Source organism: Bradysia coprophila, assembly GCF_014529535.1.
Source record: "Bradysia coprophila strain Holo2 chromosome IV unlocalized genomic scaffold, BU_Bcop_v1 contig_106, whole genome shotgun sequence".
NCBI classification, from domain to species: Eukaryota; Metazoa; Arthropoda; class Insecta; order Diptera; family Sciaridae; genus Bradysia; species Bradysia coprophila.
Genome location: NW_023503372.1, coordinates 205,805 through 225,938, shown reverse-complemented (window position 1 = coordinate 225,938; position 20,134 = coordinate 205,805). Strand labels below are relative to the sequence as shown.

Below are 20,134 nucleotides of genomic sequence, written 5' to 3'. Positions count from 1 at the left end.
AATTTGGATTTGAAATGAAAAATATTTTTTTTATAGTTTCAATGTCAATAAAATGATATAACGTCGAATTGTTTAGTAAAATTCATTTTAGCGCAAATAGACGACCATTTCTTTCGTTTCAGCACACATGTCGTCGATTTGTGTGCATTTTTTGTGCATATAAAAAAAGACAAGTAAATTGAATACCGCAAATACATTTAAAAAGGAACATTCGGTGAAATACTTTTTAGCAATTCAATTGTTTATTTGAATCATTTTATTAATTGAATACACAGAGAAAAAATTCGGATTTAATGTTTAATCTACGGAAAGATTACGAATATTTTAAATATTTCGAAAGATTTCGTTTCAATCTTTTTTCAAAGATTACAAAAATTAAATCTTTCGATAGATTGAGTTTCGGTTTAAAATGTCTAAAATTGATAGTAGCAATTAGAAGTGAAGATTTTGCCACGAAAATGTTTTGTTTTTGTTAAAAGTTCATTGTCCTGGTATCTAGAGTTTATGATTAGAAGCTACTGCCATGTGTAATTTTTAGTCATCTGTTAGCGATGCAAAAGTAAAAACCACAGCATCCAAATGTTTCAGATTTTTTTTTTTGCTTTTCTTAAAGGATATTGATTTTCGAGTAAAGAAAATCGGTGAAAAAGTAAATAATTCTTCCATGCAAACTGGTCTGTTATACTTCTTAATCAATGGTACAATTAAATATGGGTGAAAAATATCGTTATTATAATATTTTCCATACGCTTATGGTACTTTTCAATAGTTTTGCCAGGCTCAACTTCCTTATCGTTGCTCATACAGATTTATGAAGTATGATAATAGTTTATTAAATAATTGGTAAAATTGAAAAAAAAATGTTGCCTTCGATTAGGATTTGAACTCGTCTACTATGATGGTTACCTCAGTTGGTACAAATTTTTCGTTCAGAAGATTAATTTTTTAATCTTTGAAAGAGTAAAATCTCCGTAACAACGGTGCGAAAATAAATCTTGCTAAGATTACGAACCCAATAGCTCAGTGGTAAAGTACAGGACTGGAGATACGGAGGTACCGAGGTGAACGAGTTCAAATCCTGATCAAATTAAGTAAAAAAAAAACATTTAATTTCAACTAAACAAATATTTCCAATTTCAGAATAAATAAAACAATTAAATCTGACTCAATATTTCAAATAAATGTTGGAAAAAATTTTTTAATTTCAAAATAATAAAATTGAAATCCCTTTGAAGATTTCGATCTAATCCATCGACAGATTATTTTCGAAAGATTAAATGCAAGTAATCTTTCGAAGATTTGCAGGCAAAAATGCTAATTAATCGATAGTTCAAATTCAGTTTAGGGCAAAAAGTCTGTTTAAGAAATATTTAGAATGAATGAAACTAATATTTAGTCAAATTAAAGCAAAATCGTCCAATATAATTTCTGTAGGGATAAGCTCGCGGAAGCTTATTTTATATTTTCCATTACGTATAAGGAAAATTAAGTTCGCCCGAATGTAAGAGGAAAATGACTAAACTGAAATTGGTCTCCGCGGAGGCTTATTTTTACAAGGTTTTTGTTGATTTGTTCTTTATTTCATGCGGCATGCGGGTGAATTTTTATGCGTACATTTCAGAGACTTTCGGATTTGTAGACAAAAATGCTCGTTAAATCGAGAGTCACTTTAGGGCAAAAATTCTGTTTAGGGAACTTATTTTTAGTCGAATTATCTACGAGTAATTATACCTAGAGGGAGGCAGCCATCACAGCCCACAAACCTTTTTATATTTTTTGAGAAGGAATTTGTAGTTGGAAACATTTAAAATTCCCCATTTGATATAATAGTTATTTGTTAACCAAGGAAAAAAAATGGAAATTTCATTTCGACTGTGTTTTCTTTGTGGCCAGAGCGTAGCGAATTTTTCACCCGAGAAAATGAAATTTCCTACTTTTTCCCCGAGGTCGACACATAATTTTTCACAAGGCATCCGGAGGTTCATCGGAGGTGAGAAAATGACTATTGTCTCTCCCATCGAAATCAAATGGTATTATATCTGAAGTTATCTCGTACGCGTACATTTTCTTTTTGATTTCACAAAGTTGCCGATCACAAAAATATGCCGTCGATTCATATGCATTTTTTATGCATAGAAAAATAAGACATAACAGGAACAAGCAATTTGTCTTACAAGAAAGTTGGTAGCATAACAATAAACACCAAAATGGTTTTGTGAGCTGGGCTGTTTATAGACGGTACATTCCCTGCGAGAAAATTGTTTAGTTAAAATTCAGCGAGTTTTACTATTTTCAGAAAAAAGCGTCCTTCGAAAATTGAATTGTAGTTATGTAGTACGAAACATTGTAATTTTAGAGATTACCCGGATGATCCACAAAGTCTACCTTTCTCACTTGCTTGCAGCACTATCAAGATTGCCTGTCTTTTTTCTATGCACAAATTATGCATGCAAAGCGACGACGATTATTGTCGTCTTTGTTGATTTGTTCTATGCGGCATGCGGGTGAATTTTATGCGTACATTTCAGAGACTTTTCGGATTTGTAGACAAAAATGCTCGTTAAATCGAGAGTTAACATTCAGTTTAGGGCAAAAATTGTGTTTAGGGAACAGAATGAAACTTTTTTTTAGTCAAATTGTAGAAAAATCGTCCGTAGGAATGAGCTAACGGAAGTTAGATTTATATTTTCCATTATGTATAAGGAGAATTAAGTTGGCTCGAAGACAAATAATGTATTTCATGTTTTGTAAAAGGAAAATGACAAAACAGAAATTGGCTTTCGCCGGGGCTAATTCTTACAAGGTTCTCGAGGAACATTTTCTGTAACATTTTCTGTTGAACGGAACCTGCCTGTACTAGCACAGTGAGAAAAGTCGAATTCATCCGTGTACAAAATCTCTGAATTTTCCAGAGATTGTTTGAGAAGAAATTCGTAACTTTTTAAATTCCCCAGTTGATATAATAGTTATTTCAGAAATTTTGTTTGAAAATGATTCCAACTTATTTATTTGTGGGAATTCAATCCCGTATGATTGCTAACAAATATCATCGCCCGTAGGCATATACGATGACAAAGAGTTTTACTTATAATAATTCCTAACCGGTGGCGCTATTAACGTTATTGACCCGGAGAATGGCCTGAACCCTTCAGTGAGGAAAAGAAAAGCAAGATATTATACAAAATTGAATTGTTTCCCACGATTGTTTCGTTTGCTCAGCTGTTGATATCGCATACAGGTCATTGAACTAAGCCAATTGATCAGCTGTGAGGTGGTGATTGACATTCGTATTCATAATCATAACAAAGGACATCGTTGACCAGTTTCCACTCGAAACACTTGTTTTGACGCCGCGTTCTCTTTGATTCAACTAAAATTGTGCTCGATAAATTTGTCCTAAACGGATTGAAATTTAAAGGACCTTGTTGGATAAACCATAACCAGATCGACCAGAAAAATGAAATTCTCAGCGAGAACCCATTTGAAGTGATGAGTTTGGTTTTTGCTTGACTAGTGTGTGACGAATATTTATTTCATAAATGGAGCACTAGTTGATGGGAACGAAACGTGCTTAAGATGAATCGTTTGGTGATAAAGGAAGGAAGCGTTCGGTGGAGTAAACCAACGGCCAAGTCCTGTAATTCGACACCAATACTGCAACGTTGGATGATTCAGTTGTTTATTAAAGCGATGAACCAACACAAAAATTTAACTGAAACTCGATCAAAGCTAAGTGTTTGTTGATATTTTATCTACATTTGTCAACTTCCCTTTTACTTAATCCTAGGTTTGCAAGTGGGCCAAGTTAGGGACTAATAGCGACCCCAAACATGGGTACTGGAACAACCATGTTCGTGGGTTGTTTCAAACGATTCGGTCATCAAACTGTATCGGATGACCATGATATGGATGTGACTCGAAAATTTGTATGACTTCATGAAACGCTCCGGAATTTTTGTGATGATACGGTCAGTGAGTTTGTTTTTCTTTTTTTGTTGAATGGCTGACTGGATTGTATTTATTGGTTTTTGTTGATCCGATATGACCTAATTGTCCTTATAACGTAGCTATTGTTGTCGATATAATTATTGTTGCCGGATGGAGTTTAATCCAATAATTTGGTGTTGGTCTTCCCGACCCCAAGTACGTTCATCAGCTCTACAACCGAATTTCTTTTGATTGGCCACCAACTCATCAAGGATTTGTTGAACAATTTTCCAATAATTTCCAAACGGTAACGCCCATTCTATGATTTCGAAAAAAAATTGTCACGTTCGGACCAAATTTGAAATACGTTGAATTAAACGCAACGCCTTTAAATGGAAAATCTTCGATTCTGCTTGCTGCTAACGGTTGATTGATTCAAATACGACGTAAGGGTTTCGTCGATTGTAGGTGCGGTAGACTTTCGCTAATTGATGCTGCTGCTTGTTGAATTCTGGCGAGTTTGCCAGAACAGTGCCATTACATTTTCTTTTTGTTGTTCGATGACCCTCACTACCTCGCTTATTTTGAATTGATTGATTGGAAACTTTGTTGCTTCCAGAAGGTCGAAGTATGAATATGTCAGCACAACGGAAGCATCGAAAATACTGAAAGCTACGTCATACTTTTTCGATACAGTTTCTTCATAGTTTGATTTGAAAACTAAAATCTGGTTGACTCCATCATCGTTGTATTTAGCATCGTTAAATTTTTGTCCCATAAAAGTCGTGACGACCTTGAGTTTTCTTATCGAGAAGTATCTTTGTAATTTCATCGACCTTCAATTTCCTCGTAGAATTCCTTCCAAATCTTTGATATTTCTGTTCATGTATCTCCAATAATCTTTGCATTTTAATATTTTCTATTCATTTCCAGATATTCAAACACACAGTAACGTTTGGATCAATTTGCTCATGATGACGAAGGTCAACTCTACGACCGTTTAATTATGAATTTAATAGATTCCAATGTACGGTTGATTTTAATAAAATTGTTGAATTAGTTGCTGACTTCGTTGTTCCTCTTCACCAAATTAGGGAAACCCTTTGCCAGATGAATTACGTTAATGACCGTCGATCCACAGAAAAATGTTATGCTGGCAAAGACTGTTTCTCGTACTGTGTATAGTATGTGTGGCGACTTTCATTTTTGTTCGTTCGCAATTCGTTTACTTGATGATGGTTGCACTTTATGTGATTTTATTAAAAATTAATCTTGTGCGGGCCGGTTTAATATGCTGTTGCCCTGATTATTTGATTTTATTACAATTATTTGTGGCCTGTTAATTTTTTCATAGTCGTTTCTTTAATTTCTCGGTTTTTTGTCTGTTTGGCCGGAACTTTTCCACTGTCGGCGTTTTTAACTTTGTTTAGCCGATAGTTTTATGTAATTTATTTTAAATTGTTTGGTGTAATTGATCGATATTTAATAAATTTTAAATTCGCAGCCAAATTACAGATGGCCTTCCTTTGTTCTTTAATTCAATTTTTTAATAGTGGACTGTATTTTATTTTATTTCACTGGGGAATTAAAAAAAATTTGACTATTGTCTCTCGCATCCGGAAATCAACAAAGTAGAAATGTATGACAAATCAACAAGCACGACCACTTTTGTATGCATAATTTATGCATAGAAAAAAAGACTTGTGTAAGTAAATAAGAAAAGTATACATCTAATCCGGGTAATCTCTAAAGTTTAAAAAATTTTCTCACCAACTAATTTGCTATAGGACCAGCACTTTATTTCTTATATGCATATTTCTTCATACATATTTATCTTGAAATCGTTAAGTTTTGTCCTATTGAAGGCCAATTTCTTCAGTCCATCTTGCACAACGCAAATTTAATGCTTATTATCCCTTTTACGAAATTTTAGTGAAGTAAAACTGTGTGTGAGTTCACCTATTTACGCAGTTGAAAAATTGCGTTATTTTGCACCGTGTCCAAATTACCACACGCCATTCAGCTCACTATTTTATAGAAAAAAGCAAATCAAATTTTACGTCTAACGTCTTAATGTCAGTCTTTATTTCTATGCACAAATTATGCATACAAAAGCGACGACAGTTGTCGTGTTTGTTGATTTTTGCTATAGGTCAACGCACTTCAAGCAAAAGTGATCATAGTTGACAGCTGCCAAATAGAGTAATATTTTGTATGAAATGGTTTTTTACAGTGCTTGTACAGTTGTGTGACACACTGTCACGTTTCGGTACCCCATTTAGAGTACCACGCATGCTTGAAGTGGCGTTGTATCGGGTACATCTCATAAAAGTGAATTTTTGAACGTAACTTTCACAGAATTTTTGGATCTGTAGGCAAAAACGGTCGTTAATCGAGAGTTAAAATGCAGTTTAGGGAATAAGTCGTAATGAAACTAAGTCAAATCATCACAAAATCCTTCGCTGATAACATTTATGTAAGAAATTGGCCCGCGAAGCCTATGTTATGATTTTACCTTGAACAAAACATACGCCTCTCTGGAAGACATTGTAAACGTTCTGGTTAAGGTACTGCGAAATTGTGCAACTTTTTTTTTATTTTCACATTTGGATCAATTTTTCATAAATTATTCTGTGGAAAGAAATTTGTATCCAAAACGACGGCCCATTATAGACACTCGGTGGCTACATGCAGATTTGCAACAGATTTGTTGGTGTAGTCTTCGTTCTTCACTCTAACACCAGCTCGAACACCAGCTTTATGTTGCGCAGAGGCATTTCGTTTTTAGATGCGACAATTAAATGAAGCGGAGACGCTTAATTGAGATCGTGCACAAACGACTCCATATATCCACTTGAATCGACAGAACAAATCAAACATTCTTCAGGTCATCTTTAATGATCGCTAAACGTAGGAAATTGCGACTTCCTCTGATCCATCTGTTCAGTTTTTGATAACCACATACAAAGCTCTCTTTTTGTCACCGTCCGATCGAAGTTTCAAGCAGTCGCAGAGCAGATGAAGCGGTGATACAAATTTCCTTAGCAAGCTATCTTCTCTCTTCGTAGTTGACGCAGTGAATCTAAATCACAAGCACTTCTTATCTAGAACACAGCATCTAACTCCGGTCCCAGTAACAACAAATAATATTGTCATTCTTTGGCTGGCACTATGCGACCAACTTTCATGTAAGACAAAAAAAAACCCAACCCGCTCATCTCTAGTCGACGGAATAATACATTTAACTATCAACAGAGTAAAAACCTGTTTTTCTGGAAAAGTTTCTAGATCCGTAGGCCCATCTTTGAACTTAATCTCGGGAATTCCATTCTTCGTCGATTAAAAAAAATAATAATCAAAATCGGTTTTATTTCCATAAGATCGGGGGGAATAAACAGTTTTGAGATATCGTAAACAAAATTAAAATTGACGAATTTGCCGACCACAAAAATATGTCCTCGATTTAAATGCATTTTTTATGCATAGGAAAATAAGACAGGAATATTTTTCTTATAAGAAAGTTGAACTTTGTAGTTGCAATGTCAATAAGATGATATACGTGGTATTGTTTAGTGAAATTCATTTAGCGCAAAGAAACTGCGAGACAAATATTATGTTCCTGCCTTCTTTTGCTATGCATAAAAAAATGCATATACATCGACGACATATTTTGTGATCGGCAACTTTGTCAATTTCTATCTATTTTTCAATGACAAAATCATTTTTTTTTGCATTTTTGACTTTTTTTAAATGTTAAAATTAAATCTATTTTGAAAGTGTTACACTAAAAGCAAATAAAATGCCGACAATTCATGGATTACTTCGGAGGACAAAACAGTTTTGAGATCTCGACAGATATTTGTCTTACATGAAAGTTGGTCGCATAGTGCCAGCCAAAGAATGACAATATTATTTGTTGTTACTGGGACCGGAGGTAGATGCTGTGTTCTAGATAAGAAGTGCTTGTGATTTAGATTCACTGCGTCAACTACGAAGAGAGAAGATAGCTTGCTAAGGAAATTTGTATCACCGCTTCATCTGCTCTGCGACTGCTTGAAACTTCGATCGGACCGGTGACAAAAAGAGAGCTTTGTATGTGGTTATCAAAAACTGAACAGATGGATCAGAGGAAGTCGCAATTTCCTACGTTTAGCGATCATTAAAGATGACCTGAAGAATGTTTGATTTGTTCTGTCGATTCAAGTGGATATATGGAGTCGTTTGTGCACGATCTCAATTAAGCGTCTCCGCTTCATTTAATTGTCGCATCTAAAAACGAAATGCCTCTGCGCAACATAAAGCTGGTGTTCGAGCTGGTGTTAGAGTGAAGAACGAAGACTACACCAACAAATCTGTTGCAAATCTGCATGTAGCCACCGAGTGTCTATAATGGGCCGTCGTTTTGGATATAAATTTCTTTCCACAGAATAATTTATGAAAATTGATCCAAATGTGAAAATAAAAAAAAAGTTGCACAATTTCGCAGTACCTTAACCAGAACGTTTACAATGTCTTCCAGAGAGGCGTATGTTTTGTTCAAGTAAAATCATAACATAGGCTTCGCGGGCCAATTCTTACATAAATGTTATCAGCGAAGGATTTTGTGATGATTTGACTTAGTTTCATTACGACTTATTCCCTAAACTGCATTTTAACTCTCGATTAACGACCGTTTTTGCCTACAGATCCAAAAATTCTGTGAAAGTTACGTTCAAAAATTCACTTTTATGAGATGTACCGATACAACGCACTTCAAGCATGCGTGGGTACTCTAAATGGGGTACCGAAACGTGACAGTGTGTCACACAACTGTACAGCACTGTAAAAAACCATTTCATACAAAATATTACTCTATTTGGCAGCTGTCAACTATGATCACTTTTGCTTGAAGTGCGTTGACCTATAGCAAAAATCAACAAACACGACAACTGTCGTCGCTTTGTATGCATAATTTGTGCATAGAAATAAAGACTGACATTAAGACGTTAGACGTAAAATTTGATTTGCTTTTTTCTATAAAATAGTGAGCTGAATGGCGTGTGGTAATTTGGCACACGGTGCAAAATAACGCAATTTTCAACTGCGTAATAGGTGAACTCACACACAGTTTTACTTCACTAAAATTTCGTAAAAGGGATAATAAGCATTAAATTTGCGTGTGCAAGATGGACTGAAGAAAATTGCCTTCAATAGGACAAAACTTAACGATTTCAAGATAAATATGTATGAAGAAATATGCATATAGAAATAAAGTGCTGGTCTATAGCAAATTAGTTGGTGAGAAAATTTTTTTAACTTTAGAGATTACCCGGATTAGATGTATACTTTTCTTATTTACTTACACAAGTCTTTTTTTCTATGCATAAATTATGCATACAAAAGTGGTCGTGCTTGTTGATTTGTCATACATTTCTACTTTGTTGATTTCGATGCGAGAGACAATAGTCAAATTTTTTTAATTCCCCAGTGAAATAAAATAAAATACAGTCCACTATTAAAAATTGAATTAAAGAACAAAGGAAGGCCATCTGTAATTTGGCTGCGAATTTAAAAATTTATTAAATATCGATCAATTACACCAAACAATTTAAAATAAAATTACATAAAACTATCGGCTAAACAAAGTTAAAACGCCGACAGTGAAAAGTTCCGGCCAAACAGACAAAAAACCGAGAAATTAAAGAAACGGCTACTGAAAAATTAACGGCCACAAATAATTGTAATAAAATCAAATAATCGGCAACAGCATATTAAACGGCCGCACAAGATTAATTTTTTAATAAAATCACATAAAGTGCAACCATCATCAGTAAACGAATTGCGACGAACAAAAGAAAGTCGCCACACATACTATACACAGTACGAGAACAGTCTTTGCCAGCATAACATTTTTCTGTGGATCGACGGTCATTAACGTAAGTTCATCTGGCCAAGGGTTCCCTAATTTGGTGAAGAGGAACAACGAAGTCAGCAACTAATTCAACAATTTTATTAAAATCAACCGTACATTGGAATCTATTAAATTCATAATTAAACGGTCGTAGAGTTGACCTCGTCATCCATGAGCAAATTGATCAACGTTCTGTGTTTGAATATCTGGAAATGAATAGAAAATATTAAAATGCAAAGATTATTGGAGATACATGAACAGAATATCAAAGATTTGGAGGAATTCTACGAGGAATTGAAGGTCGATGAAATTACAAAGATACTTCTCGATAGAAAACTCAAGGTCGTCACGACTTTATGGGACAAAATTTACGATGCTAATACAACGATGATGGAGTCAACAGATTTTAGTTTTCAAATCAAACATGAAGAAACTGTATCGAAAAAGTATGACGTAGCTTTCAGTATTTTCGATGCTTCCGTTGTGCTGACATATTCATACTTCGACCTTCTGGAAGCACAAAGTTCCAATCAATCAATTCAAATAAGCGAGGTAGTGAGGGTCATCGAACAACAAAAAGAAAATGTAATGGCACTGTTCTGGCAAACTCGCCAGAATTCAACAAGCAGCAGCATCAATTAGCGAAAGTCTACCGCACCTACAATCGACGAAACCCTTACGTCGTATTTGAATCAATCAACCGTTAGCAGCAAGCAGAATCGAAGATTTTCCATTTAAAGGCGTTGCGTTTAATTCAACGTATTTCAAATTTGGTCCGAACGTGACAATTTTTTTTCGAAATCATAGAATGGGCGTTACCGTTTGGAAATTATTGGAAAATTGTTCAACAAATCCTTGATGAGTTGGTGGCCAATCAAAAGAAATTCGGTTGTAGAGCTGATGAACGTACTTGGGGTCGGGAAGACCAACACCAAATTATTGGATTAAACTCCATCCGGCAACAATACTTATATCGACAACAATAGCTACGTTATAAGGACAATTAGGTCATATCGGATCAACAAAAACCAATAAATACAATCCAGTCAGCCATTCAACAACAAAAAGAAAAACAAACTCACTGACCGTATCATCACAAAAATTCCGGAGCGTTTCATGAAGTCATACAAATTTTCGAGTCACATCCATATCATGGTCATCCGATACAGTTTGATGACCGAATCGTTTGAAACAACCCACGAACATGGTTGTTCCAGTACCCATGTTTGGGGTCGCTATTAGTCCCTAACTTGGCCCACTTGCAAACCTAGGATTAAGTAAAAGGGAAGTTGACAAATGTAGATAAAATATCAACAAACACTTAGCTTTGATCGAGTTTCAGTTAAATTTTTGTGTTGGTTCATCGCTTTAATAAACAACTGAATCATCCAACGTTGCAGTATTGGTGTCGAATTACAGGACTTGGCCGTTGGTTTACTCCACCGAACGCTTCCTTCCTTTATCACCAAACGATTCATCTTAAGCACGTTTCGTTCCCATCAACTAGTGCTCCATTTATGAAATAAATATTCGTCACACACTAGTCAAGCAAAAACCAAACTCATCACTTCAAATGGGTTCTCGCTGAGAATTTCATTTTTCTGGTCGATCTGGTTATGGTTTATCCAACAAGGTCCTTTAAATTTCAATCCGTTTAGGACAAATTTATCGAGCACAATTTTAGTTGAATCAAAGAGAACGCGGCGTCAAAACAAGTGTTTCGAGTGGAAACTGGTCAACGATGTCCTTTGTTATGATTATGAATACGAATGTCAATCACCACCTCACAGCTGATCAATTGGCTTAGTTCAATGACCTGTATGCGATATCAACAGCTGAGCAAACGAAACAATCGTGGGAAACAATTCAATTTTGTATAATATCTTGCTTTTCTTTTCCTCACTGAAGGGTTCAGGCCATTCTCCGGGTCAATAACGTTAATAGCGCCACCGGTTAGGAATTATTATAAGTAAAACTCTTTGTCATCGTATATGCCTACGGGCGATGATATTTGTTAGCAATCATACGGGATTGAATTCCCACAAATAAATAAGTTGGAATCATTTTCAAACAAAATTTCTGAAATAACTATTATATCAACTGGGGAATTTAAAAAGTTACGAATTTCTTCTCAAACAATCTCTGGAAAATTCAGAGATTCTGTACACGGATGAATTCGACTTTTCTCACTGAACTACATTGCTAGTACAGGCAGGTTCCGTTCAACAGAAAATGTTACAGAAAATGTTCCTCGAGAACCTTGTAAGAATTAGCCCCGGCGAAAGCCAATTTCTGTTTTGTCATTTTCCTTTTACAAAACATGAAATACATTATTTGTCTTCGAGCCAACTTAATTCTCCTTATACATAATGGAAAATATAAATCTAACTTCCGTTAGCTCATTCCTACAGCGGACGATTTTTCTACAATTTGACTAAAAAAAAGTTTCATTCTGTTCCCTAAACACAATTTTTGCCCTAAACTGAATGTTAACTCTCGATTTAACGAGCATTTTTGTCTACAAATCCGAAAAGTCTCTGAAATGTACGCATAAAAATTCACCCGCATGCCGCATAGAACAAATCAACAAAGACGACAATAATCGTCGTCGCTTTGCATGCATAATTTGTGCATAGAAAAAAAGACAGGCAATCTTGATATGTGCTGCAAGCAAGTGAGAAAGGTAGACTTTGTGGATCATCCGGGTAATCTCTAAAATTACAATGTTTCGTACTACATAACTACAATTCAATTTTCGAAGGACGCTTTTTTCTGAAAATAGTAAAACTCGCTGAATTTTAACTAAACAATTTTCTCGCAGGGAATGTACCGTCTATAAACAGCCCAGCTCACAAAACCATTTTGGTGTTTATTGTTATGCTACCAACTTTCTTGTAAGACAAATTGCTTGTTCCTGTTATGTCTTATTTTTCTATGCATAAAAAATGCATATGAATCGACGGCATATTTTTGTGATCGGCAACTTTGTGAAATCAAAAAGAAAATGTACGCGTACGAGATAACTTCAGATATAATACCATTTGATTTCGATGGGAGAGACAATAGTCATTTTCTCACCTCCGATGAACCTCCGGATGCCTTGTGAAAAATTATGTGTCGACCTCGGGGAAAAAGTAGGAAATTTCATTTTCTCGGGTGAAAAATTCGCTACGCTCTGGCCACAAAGAAAACACAGTCGAAATGAAATTTCCATTTTTTTTCCTTGGTTAACAAATAACTATTATATCAAATGGGGAATTTTAAATGTTTCCAACTACAAATTCCTTCTCAAAAAAATATAAAAAGGTTTGTGGGCTGTGATGGCTGCCTCCCTCTAGGTATAATTACTCGTAGATAATTCGACTAAAAATAAGTTCCCTAAACAGAATTTTTGCCCTAAAGTGACTCTCGATTTAACGAGCATTTTTGTCTACAAATCCGAAAGTCTCTGAAATGTACGCATAAAAATTCACCCGCATGCCGCATGAAATAAAGAACAAATCAACAAAAACGACAATTGTCGTCGCTTTGCATGCACGATTTGTGCATAGAAAAAAAGACAGGCAATCTTGATATGTGCAAGCAAGTGAGAAAAGTAGACTTTGTGGATCATCCGGGTAATCTCTAAATGTTTTGTAGTACAAAACTGCAATATAATTTTCGATTGACGCTTTTTTCTCAAAATAGTAAAATTTGCTGAATTTTGACTAAACAATTTGGCAGCTGTCGTCGCTTCGCATTAATATTGTGCATAGAAAAATAAGAGAGTCACTTATCTTGGCTTGAGTGCAAGTACACTTGGCTCAAGAAAATAAAATTGTTTACTGAATTTTTGTACATTTCACCCGATCGGAAGTGAGAGTACTGAAGTCTGAACGACGTCGGTCCAGTGGTTTGAGAACTATGAACAAAAAACATGTGGAGCAAAACATATCAATTGTCATTAAAATACTTTGAGTTTTTTCAAACAATGTTCACGGTGCCTTCGAAGCCCAAAAAACCATGAAATAAAGATTGCCCTGCAAGTTTTCAGAGTGCTGAACAAGTTCATCGAGAACCTTGTAAAAATAAGCCTCCGCGGAGACCAATTTCAGTTTAGTCATTTTCCTCTTACATTCGGGCGAACTTAATTTTCCTTATACGTAATGGAAAATATAAAATAAGCTTCCGCGAGCTTATCCCTACAGAAATTATATTGGACGATTTTGCTTTAATTTGACTAAATATTAGTTTCATTCATTCTAAATATTTCTTAAACAGACTTTTTGCCCTAAACTGAATTTTAACTATCGATTAATTAGCATTTTTGCCTGCAAATCTTCGAAAGATTACTTGCATTTAATCTTTCGAAAATAATCTGTCGATGGATTAGATCGAAATCTTCAAAGGGATTTCAATATTATTATTTTGAAATAAAAAAAATTTTTCCAACATTTATTTGAAATATTGAGTCAGATTTAATTGTTTTATTTATTCTGAAATTGGAAATATTTGTTTAGTTGAAATTAAATGTTTTTTTTTTTACTTAATTTGATCAGGATTTGAACTCGTTCACCTCGGTACCTCCGTATCTCCAGTCCTGTACTTTACCACTGAGCTATTGGGTTCGTAATCTTAGCAAGATTTATTTTCGCACCGTTGTTACGGAGATTTTACTCTTTCAAAGATTAAAAAATTAATCTTCTGAACGAAAAATTTGTACCAACTGAGGTAACCATCATAGTAGACGAGTTCAAATCCTAATCGAAGGCAACATTTTTTTTTCATTTTACCAATTATTTAATAAACTATTATCATACTTCATAAATCTGTATGAGCAACGATAAGGAAGTTGAGCCTGGCAAAACTATTGAAAAGTACCATAAGCGTATGGAAAATATTATAATAACGATATTTTTCACCCATATTTAATTGTACCATTGATTAAGAAGTATAACAGACCAGTTTGCATGGAAGAATTATTTACTTTTTCACCGATTTTCTTTACTCGAAAATCAATATCCTTTAAGAAAAGCAAAAAAAAAAAATCTGAAACATTTGGATGCTGTGGTTTTTACTTTTGCATCGCTAACAGATGACTAAAAATTACACATGGCAGTAGCTTCTAATCATAAACTCTAGATACCAGGACAATGAACTTTTAACAAAAACAAAACATTTTCGTGGCAAAATCTTCACTTCTAATTGCTACTATCAATTTTAGACATTTTAAACCGAAACTCAATCTATCGAAAGATTTAATTTTTGTAATCTTTGAAAAAAGATTGAAACGAAATCTTTCGAAATATTTAAAATATTCGTAATCTTTCCGTAGATTAAACATTAAATCCGAATTTTTTCTCTGTGTATTCAATTAATAAAATGATTCAAATAAACAATTGAATTGCTAAAAAGTATTTCACCGAATGTTCCTTTTTAAATGTATTTGCGGTATTCAATTTACTTGTCTTTTTTTATATGCACAAAAAATGCACACAAATCGACGACATGTGTGCTGAAACGAAAGAAATGGTCGTCTATTTGCGCTAAATGAATTTTACTAAACAATTCGACGTTATATCATTTTATTGACATTGAAACTATAAAAAAAATATTTTTCATTTCAATCCAAATTTTAATTGTCTAGAATGCTCACAAAACGATTTTGGTGTTTATAGTTGTGCGACCAACTTTTATGTAACACAAATATTACGTTGTATGTTACTGTCTTCTTTTGCCACGCATAAAAAATGCATAAAATCGACGACAAATTAATTTGTCAACTTTTATTTTGTTTACGAGATCTCAAAAATGTCCCCCCGAAGTAATCCATGTAATTCGAAGTAATTCTATTTGCATTCAATGCAACATTTCAAAATGTATCTTATGGTTGTAATTTTAACATTAAAAAAAAACTCGAAAATGTAAAAGGAAAAACTGACAAAGTTGCCGATCACAAAATATGTCGACGATCTATATGCATTTTTTATGCATAGCAAAAGAAGACAAGTACAAACACCGTAAGATTTGTCTTACAGGAAAGTTGGTATGTACAATACACGGAAAATAATTTGTTATCTCGTATCACGATGAGTAAAAGTACCTAGATTGGAAGCTACTATTTTTTATATAGTTTCAATGTCAATAAGATGATAATAACGTCGAATTGTTTAGTAAAATTCATTTAACGCAAATAAATGACAATTTCTTTCGCTTGAGTACACAAATTTGGAAAAAGAATGGGACATTTCTCTTCCATAATGTAAATGTAACACATAAACAATTGATTTTGCTTTGTTTAAATTACATGCACATCACTGATGTTGATTTATTATAAAGATAAACATATTTGTATAAAATGATAAACATTTGGTGTGATAAAAAAGTATTTCACCGAATGTTCGTTTTTAAATGCATTTGCGGCATTCGATATAGTTTCTTTTTTTGCTGGGATTGGGTTTTTGCTACTGGGAGAGAGAACGTACTAAAACGTAAAAAGCTGTCAAAAGATGTGACAGAAGGATTAGCTAAATATACTGAAATCAAACATTTTAGAGAATTACTCACTGTAAAAGATTTCACATCAAACTCTCTGCTAAACAATAGAAGTAACAGATTTTCATCGTTATATGGCGAGCATGTTATTAATTGTTAAAAACGGAATGCATTTTCACGAAGTGCCATTTTTATGAACGCTCTCCTCTGTACACAAAAAGGATTCGTTTTCAGGAATTGACAGAGCTTTCGCATTTTATTGAACGAATTGAAGTGATTCTGTGTGAATATTTGTTTTTTAATTAAAAATATTTTAATTTCTGACTAAAGGGCAGTGGTATTTGAAATAGCAACAAAATTCATAGCCAATCTCAATACTTATATGGGGAGTGTGGGAAAGGACTGACAAATACTTTAAAAATGAAATAGAACTGTGAACTTTGTATAGTTAGGGCTTTAAGCCAAGAGCCAAGAACTCTGCTTCTGACTTCGGACCATTATTTTTTACTTGAAGTGTTTCCATTACAAAGAGCGATTTATAAAAACCGACCGACAATTTCGGCTAAATTCAATACTATTCGTATCTTATCGCATGCGGACGTTACATTACATACACACACGTGTTGTAGTGTTGCATACGGAATGAATAAAGATAGAATTGAAATCAAAATTCAAAATGGTTCTTATAATTCGACGACAACTCGACGGATGTTAGGCCGGAAGCAGACGAGCAATTTTGAAGTGATGGTATTGACAATTAAGCTGCGTCTTCCATTGTAATTCTATGTTCACCACAGACTAAACAATGGAAAAGTAACGTTTTTGTCGATCCCATCAAAAATTGAACATGTGTATCCAGGTTAACGTTCGTCTCGTTTTCATTCCGAGTAAATGCACAAAATTTTAGGCAGAAAACACACGAGCAATTTAGAGCTGCTGAGATTGACAATTATACTGCGGTTTCTATTGTAATCCGATTTGCAACATAATTGTCGTTTTCAGTAATGCAAAATTGCTCGTGTGTTTTCGTCTTTAAGAAAAGAATTGACCAGTTGATAACCTGTCACAACAAATTGCTTTTTCGAAGGGAGTGTCAAAGTTCTTTTTTCTTATTTCTAATGTGGCAAATAATCAGACTGGAAATCGAAGACTGAAATTGTTTATTTTCTGTTTGGAATCTCATTGGAAAATTCCAATCAGTGAATAGGTAAATTGAAGGGCCAATTCTTGAGGAAATACTTCCATGAAATTTTCTCGAATTTTGATAAAAATGTTTTTGAAGACGTTTTCAGGAAATTTCGATAAAAAATCATGAAAATTCTAGAAAAAAATTATCTCAAAAAAGCTATGGTGAATGGTGTCCCATTCTTGGGAAAAATACAATACGTTGAAGGTCACCTAGTAGCAAGCCGTTTTAATCATTCTATTCCATTATAAAGTGTTGAACAATGTTCCACCCATTTTTTTAAAAGCCTAAGACCTAGAAGCAGAAAGCTACAATCCCTTTGACCTTAAATTACAAATTCACTCTAAAGATTCAAGTTATCGCTTAATCAAGAATAATTACCTTGACCGTGAAAGTAAAGACCATTCAACATTCATACAATTGTCGTTCATCAAATCCAATTCAACATTAGATCATTATGCATCACATAAACAGATCGGTTCTCATACAGATTAACACACGTTGAATTTTAGCTTATTTACAATTCTCTACTTTTTCCCATCATAATATCGAACGTAATGATTTTCTATCGTCATCGTCAGTCTCAGTTCAATCGTATGAAGAGAATTTATTATCGCAAGACCTTTAAGACCTATTATCCACTGTTGAGTTGAGTGTTAAAAACACCATCTACGGAGTCTACACAATGTTACATTTCTTTCTAATTCCGTTTGACCATTTAACATCAATTTATTTACTCCGATCTTGATGAGTGTCAATAACCTTGAGTGTAAGCGAGTACTAAGTTTTTCGTTCGTTTTTTCTTCTTCTTCTTTTCCGTCCTATTTGTTTCAAATCTTATTTAATTAACGAAAGAACAAAAAACAACAAACTACCGAAGGTGTCTATTGTGACGCTATAAATAATGAGACAACTAAATGATATCATTGCCGTTGTTGCTGTTCAATCGAACCACTTGAAACTTTACAATCTAATCGTCTGATGATATTATTGATAATTGAAAATTGCTTATTTAATCGACAACAGGCGGCATGAAGTAATAATATTAGAGACATAACTTTTATTCTGTACTTACCCAACGCTACTGGCGCGACGTTTATGTATAACCACTACTTCTGCCGATGGTGGGTTAGTCCCTGAAATGATAAGACCACACACAGAATAAGGAAAAGTCAATCTAAATTACACAATATTTCGGTGAATCGATGTAAGCCCCATTGCAAAGCAATAAATAAACAACCGAAACGTAACCAGACAGACTAGACGTAAAACAATACAGACACCCAGTAACCCGACAAAATCGAATTCACGAAAACATTAAATTTATTGATCGCATTTTTTGAGTGGAATGTAAACTAAATTTTGATAATCACACACAAGAGGCAAAATACAGAAAAGTGTATACCGTACCTGAAAAAGGGTGAGTTAAAGTCGACATGTGCTGGATAACATCTGAACAATGTACACAATTTAAATAAACACAAATTGTCTTTTCGCACAATCACTTGAATTCACCGTCAATTTTCACTTTGTTGTTTTTTTAGAATATTTTTTTACATAATTCAATCAAATGTTTATAGTATGCAGAACGCCATTTTGCTTGACGAAGGAATATGACACTCGGTATGTCACTGGTTTTGATTTTTAGTTTTATCACGTTGAATTTCCATGTAAACACTGATTGTACCACTTAAATTACCAAAGACCGATTACCAGTAGGAAATTCAACCTAACAAAAACAAAACAATTTCTGGCCATTGCATGTCGAAGGAATATGACACTATGGGACACTATGCAGATGACACTTCATACATTGAAAAAAAAAATGGTTTGCGAATGAAGTACTAAAATGTATGTGTTTTTGTTAGGTTGATTGTTCTCGTAGGAACTTTGCTACGTTAGCAAAGGTGTGAGATTTGTAAAACGTACTGGTTTATGACAAAATCAATAAACACTGAAGGTAATGAAAACCCACCGCGGATCAGAGTTATTTTGGATCCCTTCAGTTCATTATGACGGGAATGTGTTTTGAAGGGGAAATTTGATTTAAACAAAGAACTTGCAGGAACTGTCAAATGCTTGTATAAAAGAATTTATCATTCATTTTACACTTCCTGCAAGTTCGAATAAAAGAAGATTTCTCTGTCATAAGTCTATGTTCCAAGGTCAACCTGTCAAAAGGTCATCCATAGAGACATTACGAAAAACAATTATGTTTGACAAAATGTTCAGAAAAGCGTTGAGGTTATGGGTCTGTGATGCTCTCGTTCGTTTTCGGCTTGTCGAAAATCGTTTTTACAGTACAATAGAAGATGGGGCAGACCTATTTTCATGTGAATTCATTTTTGTAGCGTTGCCATAGTCATTTTTTTGTGACTAATGTTGTTGGACCATTTGCATTTACGAAATTTTCGTTTGATTTCTTTTATAACAATAGTTATTTTTGGCAACGAAGTGAAAATTATTTGAGCTTGTTTAACATCATGTGCCTAAAAAGCATTTACCAGAGCTGTTGCCTACAGCCTACAACGTTTTTCCCATTAAGGGCACGGAAAGTTTTTCTTTTCGGCACTGAGTTGGGAAAATAGTTATATGTGGTGGACGGTATATTTTAGGCAATTTCGGGAGTCTTAAAGAAATTTAACACGGAATTTGCA

The 20,134-nt window shown here is 34.2% G+C and overlaps 1 protein-coding gene across 2 annotated transcripts in view; it reads right to left on the bottom strand.

Annotated features, from left to right (window-relative positions):
- Positions 1 to 19,107, bottom strand: part of LOC119070916 (aryl hydrocarbon receptor nuclear translocator homolog) — a 145,370-nt gene extending 126,263 nt beyond the window's left edge. The window contains exons 1-2 of one of the 2 annotated variants that reach the window (XM_037175453.1): positions 18,888 to 19,107; positions 18,553 to 18,613 (exon numbers count right to left, since the gene is read on the bottom strand). In XM_037175453.1, the coding sequence (XP_037031348.1) occupies positions 18,553 to 18,613; positions 18,888 to 18,915 (89 nt within the window). In that variant the 5' untranslated portion in view covers positions 18,916 to 19,107. The remainder of the gene's footprint in view (positions 1 to 18,552; positions 18,614 to 18,887) is intronic. The other variant, XM_037175452.1, reaches the window with a different exon arrangement.
- Positions 19,108 to 20,134: the final 1,027 nt, after the last annotated feature.